Source organism: Cicer arietinum, chromosome 2, assembly GCF_000331145.2.
Source record: "Cicer arietinum cultivar CDC Frontier isolate Library 1 chromosome 2, Cicar.CDCFrontier_v2.0, whole genome shotgun sequence".
Taxonomy (NCBI): Eukaryota; Viridiplantae; Streptophyta; class Magnoliopsida; order Fabales; family Fabaceae; genus Cicer; species Cicer arietinum.
Window position 1 is genome coordinate 41020397 of NC_021161.2, and position 13040 is coordinate 41033436.

The 13040-nt window shown below is 29.2% G+C and overlaps 2 protein-coding genes across 2 annotated transcripts; one reads left to right on the top strand and one right to left on the bottom strand.

Moving 5' to 3' along the window:
* The first annotated feature begins 600 nt into the window (after positions 1-600).
* Positions 601-2386, top strand: LOC101512787 (probable O-methyltransferase 3). Its single transcript, XM_004490639.4, has 2 exons — positions 601-1480; positions 1869-2386. The coding sequence occupies exons 1-2, from the start codon at positions 707-709 to the stop codon at positions 2172-2174; spliced, it is 1080 nt and encodes a 359-aa protein (XP_004490696.1). The 5' UTR covers positions 601-706; the 3' UTR covers positions 2175-2386.
* A 5278-nt stretch (positions 2387-7664) lies between these two features.
* On the bottom strand, positions 7665-13036 carry LOC101505289 (putative tRNA pseudouridine synthase; the record flags this gene model as incomplete). The annotated part of the gene is made up of 6 exons (XM_073365463.1): positions 7665-8394; positions 9531-9965; positions 10190-10334; positions 11605-11753; positions 11867-11979; positions 12865-13036. Coding segments are annotated over 6 exons (1431 nt in total), but the record flags the coding sequence as incomplete, so codon positions are not given.
* Positions 13037-13040: the final 4 nt, after the last annotated feature.

Genomic DNA, 13040 nt, shown 5'->3' on the forward strand with positions numbered 1-13040 from the left:
ATAATTAAATATATTTTCGGAAAATAAAACAACTTTCAAAATAATTTTATAAAATAAAAATTATATTTTATAGAAACTAAATTTAAAAGATCAATATTTTAAAAGAAGTAACGGCATTTAATCTTTTAATTTATTAATCGGTGGATTCGGCGTTGTATTGTTGTAGAAGGCTCCAGAATTGGCAAAGTAAAAATGATTATTTATGGTATAGGTGGCGCCGCTGGTGTTAATTGACACATATTGGATTTACCGAGAAATTTATTTGAACAAAATCTAAATAAAAAAAATTTGAGTCGATAGACACAATTAGAAAAATTAAATGATTTTAATTTAAAGTTATATCTATGTGATAGCAGCTCCTAAAATAGTTGTGAATGTGTATATATTAAGAAAAGGATGATAAAAATATAGCTAAATAAGTATTATATATAATAGTTATTTTGGTCCTCAAATTTATATTTATGTAATAAATTCAATCTCCAAAGATATTTTTTTTCCTTAATTAATTTAATTTATAAAATTATTAAAAAAAAAAGTATTTAAAAATATATTATGAATTTCAATAAATTTAATAACTATAATAATAATGTCTGACGAAAAAATTAAATGATACGGTGGAGATTGGATATTGAATTCTTGTTGTTGATCACGCACCAGCTACACACATATGCTTTAATATGAGGTTCCAAATAATCAGGTAGCAATTATGGAATCTCAAAATGGAGAGCATGATGCTTCTAATTTGCTCAAAGCTCAAAGTCATATATGGAATCATATTTTCAATTTCATAAATTCGATGTCACTTAAATGTGTAGTTGATTTAGGTATACCTGATATCATACACAACTATGGAAAACCAATGTCTCTCTCAAAACTCATTCCTTTATTACCAATTCACCCTTCAAAAACTTTCTTCATATATCGCTTGATGCGAATCATGACTCATTCTGGTTTTTTCTCTCAACATAATATTTCAGAGAATGAGTTAGAAACTGAGTATGTACTAACTGATACATCTTTATTGCTACTTAAGGACAATCCAATGAATATGAGATCATTCGTGCATTTAGTGTTTGATCCTGTTTTGACGAAACCGTGGCATCAATTGTCTAGTTGGTTAACAAATGACGATCCTACTGCATTTGAAACGACACATGGGATGTTGTTTTGGGATTATGCGGAGCGTGAGTCCAAAATTAACAACTTGTTCAATGATGCAATGGCGAGTGATGCTAGATTGGTGAGCAGTGTTGTGATTGAGAAGTGCAAGGAAGTGTTCAATGGATTGGAGTCATTGGTTGATGTTGGAGGAGGTACAGGGACCATGGCAAAGGCTCTTGCCAAATCATTTCCACAATTGGAGTGTACTGTATTTGATCTACCACATGTTGTTGTGGGTTTGCAAGGAACTGACAATCTAAAATATGTTGGTGGGGACATGTTCAAAGAAATTCCTCCTGCAGATGCCATTTTGTTGAAGGTAACTATTCTCAAATAGATCATGTTTATACAATTGTATATTAATCTACAATTATTTTATATATATAGTTGATATACTTCAAAATTAAGGTTACGTGAATTTTTATTAAACAAGTTAATTTTGATATCTTATCAACACGTTAAATGATTTCATATTAATGTCAAAAATTATAAACATGATTTATGTGATACTAATTTAAAATCCAATTGTTCTATATTTATAATATAGATAAATATTTAATTTTATTAATTTAATTGTTATTTATTTCGTATATATATTATATTAATGATTAAATACAATTTTCTTCTCATTTCCTCTTTCTTTCACTTTTCTTTTAATCATCCATCTTTGTTTAATAACTCAAATAAAAGTGTCAATGAAATTGTAGTGGATATTGCATGACTGGAATGACGACGAATGTGTGAAGATATTGAAGAAATGCAAGGAATCACTTTTGAAGAAAGGTAACGAAGGAAAAGTGATTATCATAGACATGGTCTTAGATACTAAGAAGGGAGACATTAATGAATCAGGAAAAACACAATTGTTCTTTGATATGTTGATGACGGTACTAGTCAAAGGAAAAGAGAGGAATGACAAAGAATGGATTAAGTTGATTTCCTTAGCCGGTTTTAGTGACTATAAGATAATTCCAATTTTAGGTTTAAGGTCTTTGATTGAGGTCTATCCATAATAAAATTTAGTTAAATATTGAGATTGTTAAGTTGAATACTAAAATAAAGATTCGTCATCGCATAGTTACAATATTACCTCCTAAACTTCTAGTTCTAGAGGGCCTAAGTAAGTCCATGTGTAAAATTTGCCATCACCTTATATAGTAGAAATTTTAGTTTTTGGATTTGAAAGAAATCTTTACTTGTTTGCCCTTTTGACATTAGTCACATAAACGATTCTTAGAGAACTTTAATTTAAGGAGGTCTATTACTAATTCTTTTGAAATTATTTTATTTAATAAATCCATGTGAATGTAGCTAATCTTCTATATAAAATACATTTTATATTACTATAGTAGAAGGATAGAAATACATTTTATATTACTATAGTAGAAGGATTTTCTATTGTTCCTACTCCTAAACTTTTATCTTTATACTTATCATAATAAGTAACAAGTCATTTTTTTTCTCTTGGTATAAAATGAACTTGGTCATATGCTTAGAATATCTACGCCCGAGAAACTACATTCTACTTTTTGCTCTTAAGCATAACTATAAAATTGAAAAACTACATTATACTTTTTGCTTTTAAGCATAACTATAAAATAATAACGGAAAAATTTTAAGTCTTTAATTTTCATTTGGTTATTGAAAGTTAATAGTTGGAATAATTTTTTTAGGTACGAATACCATTTTGCCTCTAGGAACATCAAACTTACTAGTGACGTTTTGAAATGGGATGTCTCTTTTTACAACAATAATGAAAAGTAATATATGTAATATAAGACTTGCTATTTCTTTTGAAATGATTTTTGTAAAGTTTTTGAAAATACTTTTTCTTTTTAGCAAATCCTAATGGTCATGTTGTCAATATTTCTTAATTCACTAATAGATGTGACTTTTGGTTGTCACTTCCAACTAAGACATCTCAACACTTTGTTTATAAATCATCGTTAGCAAAAGTTATTCCTAAACCATCCAATTTATTCACAATATGTGTTAATTGTTTCTGCTTTTCGAAAACAATTTTACCTTACTTCACTTGTCCTCTCACGGGTGTCTTGCAAAACGTCCCACATTACTTGTGTCGTTTTGCAACTAGAAATGAAAAGTATTCATCTTCTCCCAAAGTGGAGATTATAATGTTTATCGTTTTTCGATCAAATTGCATTTTCTTTTTATCTAGGTTAGTCCAATCAATCTTAGGTATGTTAATTTGCAACACCATCTTTCACAAAAATAGACACAAATGGCCCGATTTGATTAGACTTTTAAACAAAAATCAGATTCGTGATACCACGTTTTAAATTGTATCACACTTTCAACGGACAAACGTGGTTATTTAAAACATTAAAGTAATTTTCCAAAATTTTACGCAATTGAAATATTGAAAAAACAAATAACTAAGTCAAGTTGCAAAACACATCACAAGATACGTTGCAATGTCAAAAAATTGAAGCTTTAACTGAAACTGAATTCAATGGCTTGTTCAATTATCAATACTACATCATATTGAATTAGATTGAGGTAAAATTGTTGATCTAGTTCTCATACCAAAATAGTTTGAGTATATATCAAATTGATTTAACTACAATCTTATGATTGATGTTTTGATGATAACAAAAACAACACAACAATTATTTTCTAATTGTGTTTGTTTAGTGTGCCGATAAAATATATGTTAATAACTATCTATTTTAAGGTAACATCATTATATATACAAAGAATATTATGATATAATAAATAATTAATTATATTTATTAATAGAGTAAGTCATAATGTATAAGGGTTAAGAACATCTTATCAAAACAATGACATTCTAAAATAAATTGTATATGTATATTGGTATAATAAAGAAGGTCTTTGAGAACATTATTAAGTGAACTTTCATCTGATCGAACAAGACGATTCACTAGTAATGAAAACAAGAGTTTTGTAACGAGCGTTGAATAGCTTACACTTTGAGTCAATAATTGAAAATCATTGGTAAAAAGTCAATATTTATTTTTCTAATCTCAAAGCGAAGATCACAATAATATTCATTTGTCTTTGACAAGTTAACTATCAATCAACACTCTAATGATCATCTAATCAAGATCCTTTGAAGAAAATTTAATGATATTCAAACGAAAAAATTCTCCGGTCTAAAAAAGTCAATGCATCTAAAAATAGCAAAGTCAACAATGAAGAAAACATTTAATTATCTGGATAAAAAATTCCTAAAGAATTAATTTTGATTAGCGAGTTGAAGCATTAAGAAAGAGTGATGTTACACCTCTAAAGAGTATAATACAACTTGTAATAGTATTATGAATAATACATCTCTCTTAATGGCTTACTATACTATTGCAATGTATCAAATACTCAACAATTATATTCTAACAGTTATATTCTTCGGTACTTCAAAAGAAACGATTTTAACTGAAGTAAATGATGATCACAATGATGATGACGATCATCATTCATGATTAAAAGGATCATCCAAAAAAAATTTGTAGTCACATGAAAACGACCTAATGTCTATCGTCTGATATTTCAAAAAGATTCAAAAAAGATCATTCTTAGAGATGACATAAGTATCAAAAGAAAAGGACAATGTCAATTAGAAATGCATTCTCAAAAGTCTTGAACACATAAAAAAATTTATAAAATTCTCTCTAATGAAATTTATTAGACTATGATTTAAGTAAATCAATTGAATCGTAATATTTCTCTGTAAGAGTTAGAATTCTTAGACAATTTTTTTGTCAATTCAGACAAACACTTGATTCAATGTAAATCAACTCAATAGTGACAATAACTTTTTAATTCAAAAGAGGTATCTGGAGAGACAATGAAAGAATACTCAAAGTCTAAAAAGTAGAGTAAAAAATATTTGTCTGCAATTAGATTATAGTGGATTAATTCATCTATTGTAGTGAGACAAAATCTTTCTTTAAGAGAAAAACTATATGTGGCAATAGTTTATTGTGAAGTAAGATAAAAGTACACTTGTCATTCTTCTCTTGCTTTTTCTCTTCAATTTGATCATTTTTATGATTTAACTTCAACTAATATTTAAATTGTTTTACAACCAAAGTTGTATATTTTGATAAAGAACACATCTTACTTTATGAAATAAAATAGGTTTTTAAAATGGTCAATACAATTCTACCCCTCCTCATTTCTTATTTCTATGTGCAAATTTGAGTAAAATAGAATTAAAATTGCTCGCACAATTAAGAGAAAAAAATTCTGGTTTCACATAACTTCATATCTCAATAACTCTTAAAAGTAGAATTTTCCTTTGCACTGGCTATTAACTATGTCAAGAATTAGAATTTTTTCAAAGAATCAAACATAATGCAGAATTTAATGGAGATTAAGGGGGGAAAAAACGCCAATTTTAAACAGGTTTTCTACATGCTATCCTCAATCAACAAGAAAGAGAGTTTCTTCCATTAATCAATAGGATGAATATTTGATACAGAAAATTCATGAGTCAATGAATAAACAAGCAAGTACATCAAAGCCTTCTTTATCTGCAACCCAAGAACCTCACATTTTGAATCCTTAGAATTTAAAATAATTTAAATAAATAGTTTATATAACTTCAATTTTAAAATAATTTTAATAAATAATATTTAAAAGTAAATAATGTAAATATTTTATTTATTATAATTGAAAATAAATAAACTAGCTAAATAAATAAAAAAAACGTATCAGATTAATAAATAATTTATTTAATATAATTTTAATTAATTTATAAATAATTTATATTTTAAAATAACTAATATTGTCAAAGCAACTAATTTAAAATAATTTATTATTATAATTTAAAATAAATAAAAAAGATATCAGATTAAAAAATTAAATTATAAAAAAAAGAAAATTTTAATTACTAATTTAAAAATATTTTGAACATCAATTGATATAAAATTTATTTTTAATTAATAATATTCTTATTTTATATTTTTAAGTTAATTGAAACGTTAAATTTACCAAACACTTCAATAAACACTTCAATTAACTTAAGAACTATCACCTATAATTTATCTAACTAATTTTTATGAAACAGAACTCCACCAATCTTGAACCTTGAATTGTGGTTCCACCTTCGATTTTGTAGATTCAATTACCCAAAGCCTAGAACCCTCTCTAAGGGAGAAAAGACTTTTCTTTTTACAATTGTGGAATTGAATAACACTCAATTTACAATTTGAATAGTGACATAAAAATTATCTCTTTTTGTCTTCTCACAAAGGAATCACTAAGAGAAATTGGTTCAAAAAGAGTTTTCAATTTGATCTTTCTATGAATGAAACAAATGAGAAATGAGTGTTAATTATGAATGAAAGAATGAATTATATTTATATATATATCTTTACATAAGAAAAAATATTCGAAACTTTATGATTCAAATTACATACGGCATGATTCAAATCATGGGAAGTTTGTAATCATAAAATGTCATTTTTAAAAAGGGTGATTCAAATCATCCAATTAGGTGAATCAAATCCCAAAAATTCAAGATTTACAAATTTTACTAACATGATTTGAATTGCTTGTTTATGTAATTCAAATCACAAATCATAGAAACTCATATTTGCATGTTTTACTAATATGATACGAATCACCTTCAAATTCAGACAACTTATGTTTCGAAGTATGAAAATCAAAATGACTTAATGTTATGCATGATTTTTAGAAAATATTTTATCATGATCCAAGGCTATTGAAACTATTGTAAGAAAACAACTCTCACCATCTAAATTAGACCTAAGTTTTGACATCAATCAAAACTCTTAAACCTATACTAAGAGAGACATACACTTACATATACTAAACAATTGAAATGATTCAAATTCAGACAACTTATGTTTCGAAGCATGAAAATCAAAATGACTTAAAAACTTGTTTAATGAATTTTTATAAATTTCGACATCCATCTAATGTTATGCATGATTTTTAGAAAATATTTTATCATGACCCAAGGCCATTGAAACTATTGTAAGAAGACAACTCTCACCATCTAAATTAGACCTAAGTTTTGACATCAATCAAAACTCTTAAACCTATACTTGGAGACTTGGTAAACAATAGCTTCAATGCATCTGAAGCTAAGCAATTTTTGAGCATCACCATTCTTGGAGACTCCTGGAAGACAAGAGAATTTGGAATTGCGAATGAGAAGGTAACTACTCGGTCGACTCAGCTTATCACATCCTTAAGGAGGACTTTGGCATAAATGGATAATGTGGTAGTGGAAACTGGAGGTGACCAAAGTTCAGTTCTGAATTAAAACCGTTTTGAAATTGAACCGAACTGATTTTCAGTTAGAAAAAATTGAACCAAACTGATTTTCACTTCAAAATACCGAAACAAATTGTTTTATAAACTAGTGAACCAGTTTATTACTTTGAATGGAACCAAACTGGTTTAATTTAGTTTTTTTGTTCATATAGGCAAAATTTTACATAATTACCTCTAATTACTTCTAAAAAACAAATTCGGGCAGAGAGAAAAAAGAATAATGAATCACAGTATGTGGCAGATATTTAGCAAGAAAAATAAGAATGACAATTTAACATGAAGGTATACATCAATTCAACTCATCTGGAAAGATTATTCTAAGCCAATGGAAGCTTTAATTAAAGCATGTTAAGAGACCAAATTCACAAGAAGCTGATGAAAGGGGCGCCAAAGGAGTTTTAAGAAGGGGTCTAACATTCAAACTCTGAAAATTATCATAATCACTAACTTACTAACAATTTCCCATCCAAAAAACAAGAAAATTGATTAAAGAATAAGAAAGGTAACCATGTCCCTTTTTTCTTTCATTTATCAAAGATGGACACTAATTGTACTGTCAAAATTTTCTTTCCACAAATTCCTAGCTTTCCTTACCTCATCCAATTGATCATTTGGTATGCTTGTGTGAGCATCCAATTTCTCAATCCATTCTTCCCAAGGAACTTTCGATGAATCCAAAAACTTCGAAACTTGAGGTAACATAACCGATGTGTAAAAATCATCAACAACCTTATTGATTTCTTCTGATTCAACTATTGTCTGCATTTCAGGTCTTGTTACATTTCCTGGCTTATTTCTCATTGAGAAGCTGTTTCCTCTTAATATTAGAACTTCTGGCGGTGCAAGTGGTAGAATGATCCGCGAGAACTTTGACAGTGACATTGTTACAATATCTCGCGGAAGTAATTTGCGCTTTACTGCCACTGCAGTCCCCACCATTTTTCTTATCTGGTTAGAGTATAAAATGTCATATCATGTTGCTCATGGAACAACGAAGAAAAACACATTTAACTAATTTAATTCAACTTTTGTTAAGGATTGACAATTTAAGACGTATAAAAACAGACTCATTATTGAATATTTTGATACTGAAACAAATCAAAAGGGACAAAAAGTTATTTGTGATAGTATATACATAACTTCACCGGTTGTCACAATATAAAAACAATACAATTAAATACTCAAACAAAGTGTTTTATATTTCAAAGCACGGTATAAATTCACCTTATTCAATATTTACCAAATATTATGCAGATAAATTGTTTGGATTAAAGGGGTAGGCTTGAAAGAGTTAAAATACATAAAAATTATGAGCAGGGATTATCTCTATTTCTCAAAAGAAAAGGAGATCAAAAGAAAGGGAGAGCTCTATTATTAAAACTTTAAAAGTGAAGTTCGCTGTTTTTTAAAGAATTTTTTTTAGCAAAAATAAACTTATAGTCCTTTAAGTTTAACTCAATTCCCGCTTAGGTCCTTTAAGTTTAACTCAATTCCCTCTTAGGTCCTTTAAGTTTATTTTATCTCAATTTAGTCATTTAAGTTACATTATGTTTACACCGTTAGTCATTTATCTCAATTTTGACAACAATTCATTCAATTGAAAACTTCTGATCATTTAAAACTATACCAAATGTTGCAACTATATGTATCTCATACTAATCTTTCAGAAAACATTAATCAAATCTTATAAATGGTCTGTATTTCTTGATTTTCTTTAAAACAATTTAAACACACATATCGTCTTAAAAACAAGGTAATAAAGATCTATTCACATAATCAATGTTTTTAACTTCTTTCACATGCAAAGTAACTTGGACAGTCAACTTGTTGCAACGCTTTGATAAGATCTTAACATGACAGTAATTCGAGAAAATTATCAAACTTAAAGGGCCGCATGTGTAATTTAATATATCTTAAAGGCTAATGATGCAAATCGAATGTATTTTAAAGGACAAAATTGGGGAAAAAATAAACTTAAAAGACCTAAGCGAAAATTGAACTAAACTTAAAAGATTAAAGATGTATTTTTTTTTTGCAACGTGTTTTTTTAAGAATTGGAAGTGATCTGTACCAAATAACAATACCTGATGCAACATAAAGGACTCTCCCTCTATGTAGATCTCTATGTAATTATGTCTCAGTGATCTTTCCAGCTTTCCACAACAACACTTAAAAACTCTTCTGAAATGAGAAGCATTTAATCTGTCGGCATCATCAGGTTCATATAACCATTTCGCACGAACAACCAATCTCGAGCTCTGATCATGCAAACTATCTTTCTCATTACCGGTGCTGTTGAGATGTTCGCAGGAATCGAAAGTTCCTGAAGACTTTTGGTTTTGGCACACTATGTTTTCTGTATGTGCCTCATCAATTTTAAAATTTTCTTCCTTGTCACTATCCTCATATTCTGAATTGTATGCTGATAAACTCTCACCGCTCTTCGACTGTGACGGTCTACGACGAAAATGTTTTCTGTACCTGGACCTTGCTGTATAATTATGGAAAGGATGTCCCCCCTAAGAAATGCAATTGCGTCTAACATCATACATACATAAATACATTTGTGAAGCATGAACTATCAGAAATTAACTTAACTGATATCAGGGAAAAGTTTTCTTGACAAAGTTTCATAATAATTAACACAAATTTTAGTAATTATGAACCAAAATAAATAGAGGCTTCACAATGAAATAAGATAATGTGGAAAAAAAAAAAGAGATTTGAATACCAGTCACCACACCTCAAATTCTTTGAGAATATCATTGAACTCTGAGAGGTGGTAATCGATTTCATCATTGCTAGAGTAGCTTTGAATACCGATAATTTCAGCAGGGAGTAGGTAGGAATACTTCCGCAGATTGCATTCCTTTCTCGGATCAAAGCTTCTGCTCCAAGAATCAAAATCAAACAATTAAAAGGCATAACAAAAGAGGAGAAGAAACTCAGAAGAATATCAATAAGAATATGCAAAACAGAAGGAAAAATATAGCATGACATTTCAAACCGTACCTTTGTGAAGGCAAAATGCTTATAACTTTGATATCACAAGGAAGATAAGAGTTAACATAATTTGCAAGGGAAAAGCCATAAGGGTCTCCATTCCAAGAGTTTTCTGGGATTTCCATTTTAAACGATAAAATTGTCGCAAGAGAGTGAACCTAACATACATGCAACATTAAATAAGATGAACTAAGTTATCATATCCTGACTGAATATATGTTTCAACGGAATACAAAGCAAGATAATGTAAAACAATAGAATCACAAATTACTCCTTTGTCAGTTCGGCTACTTCTGGCCCATCCAATTTTCTCAAGATCCCCTAAATTACTGTCGCGGATGCCACCGGCTTTGAATATCGCACTTTCAAGTTCTTTTTCAACAGCTTCAATTTTGAAATCATAATACTTTAGCAACAGTCTATCCAAAAATAACTAACCAAATTGAATGACATGTATACTCTACATTACACCAGCGGAACAAACAAACATTATTTATTATAGTTTTTGAATTATACGAAATTTTGTATACCTGGTCTACTTAATAAGAACATTGCTTAAATTTGCATTTACAAAAAGATGTTGAACATGTGAATATGTCAAATTACGACGAAAATGTTTTCTGTACCTGGACCTTGCTGTATAATTATGGAAAGGATGTCCCCCCTAAGAAATGCAATTGCGTCTAACATCATACATACATAAATACATTTGTGAAGCATGAACTATCAGAAATTAACTTAACTGATATCAGGGAAAAGTTTTCTTGACAAAGTTTCATAATAATTAACACAAATTTCAGTAATAATGAACCAAAATAAATAGAGACTTCACAATGAAATAAGATAATGTGGAAAAAAACAGAGATTTGAATACCAGTCACCACACCTCAAATTCTTTGAGAATATCATTGAACTCTGACAGGTGGCAATCGATTTCATCATTGCTAGAGTAGCTTTGAATACCAATAATTTTAGCAGGGAGTAGGTAGGAATACTTCCGCAAATTGCATTCCTTTCTCGGATCAAAGCTTCTGCTCCAAGAAACAAAATCAAACAATTAGAAGGCATAACAAAAGAGGAGAAGAATCTCAGAAGAATATCAATAAGAATATGCATAATAGAAGGAAAAATATAGCATTACATTTCAAACCTTACCTTTGTGAAGGCAAAATGCTTATAACTTTGATATCACAAGGAAGATAAGAGTTAACATAATTTGCAAGGGAAAAGCCATAAGGGTCTCCATTCCAAGAGTTTTCTGGGATTTCCATTTTAAACGATAAAATTGTCGCAAGAGAGTGAACCTAACATACATGCAACATTAAATAAGATGAACTAAGTTATCATATCCTGACTGAATATATGTTTCAACGGAATACAAAGCAAGATAATGTAAAACAATAGAATCACAAATTACTCCTTTGTCAGTTCGGCTACTTCTGGCCCATCCAATTTTCTCAAGATCCCCTAAATTACTGTCGCGGATGCCACCGGCTTTGAATATCGCACTTTCAAGTTCTTTTTCAACAGCTTCAATTTTGAAATCATAATACTTTAGCAACAGTCTATCCAAAAATAACTAACCAAATTGAATGACATGTATACTCTACATTACACCAGCGGAACAAACAAACATTATTTATTATAGTTTTTGAATTATACGAAATTTTGTATACCTGGTCTACTTAATAAGAACATTGCTTAAATTTGCATTTACAAAAAGATGTTGAACATGTGAATATGTCAAATTTGATATTAACAGAGCTCATCTATACAGGTCTGCTTTTGTACATGTCATACCGTGCTGCCAATCAACACTGCAAGGTGTAGGCATAGCTTTTGATTCAACACAAAGCATGACCATGACCTTTTTATTTATAAAACACACACTCACATTATCCCCGAGGTGTCAACTTACGGATAAGAGCTTGATATTGTAACATAACAGGACAAGATTCAAATCTCTTATGAGACAATTGTATAATAGTCATTAGTGCCACAACTATTAATAAAAAAAAATTCCCTTTTCCAATTTTTTTAAAAAAACTAAAACAAAACACTCACAATATTGTCAGTGATACTTAAAAAGTTCTAAAATTTCAACTTGACTCAAAAGCCTTGGACCTATTATGCTGCATCCATCCATTCTTATGTGATTTCTTTCCAGTTTTCCAGTTAATTTGATTTAGTAATCACTTGTAGTGAAAGATTTTGAAGTTACTACTAACTAATACTAAATTTTCAAAGAAACTTGTATTTATTTTCACATAATTTTCATGTTCCCCCAGCTGGTACATTTTAACAAACATCTTAGACACCAAAAGCACTAAACCAAGCATTTTTGTATTTTTGTTGTTGAATAACTAAGTGAAGCATAGTAGTAAGTAATTAAGAAGAGAAGATAGAGAAGCATACTTGAGAGTGAATGTTGATCTGGTTGAATTTGGAGACCTCTGTAATTGGTGCCAACATAGGCGAGACGCATAACAACCTTTTTCTTACGAAATGGTTGCCATGAATGTGGTTGGGGAGAAGGAGGAAAAGAGCAGTAACGGAAATATCCCCATTTTGTGTTCTCAAAAATGGGTGTA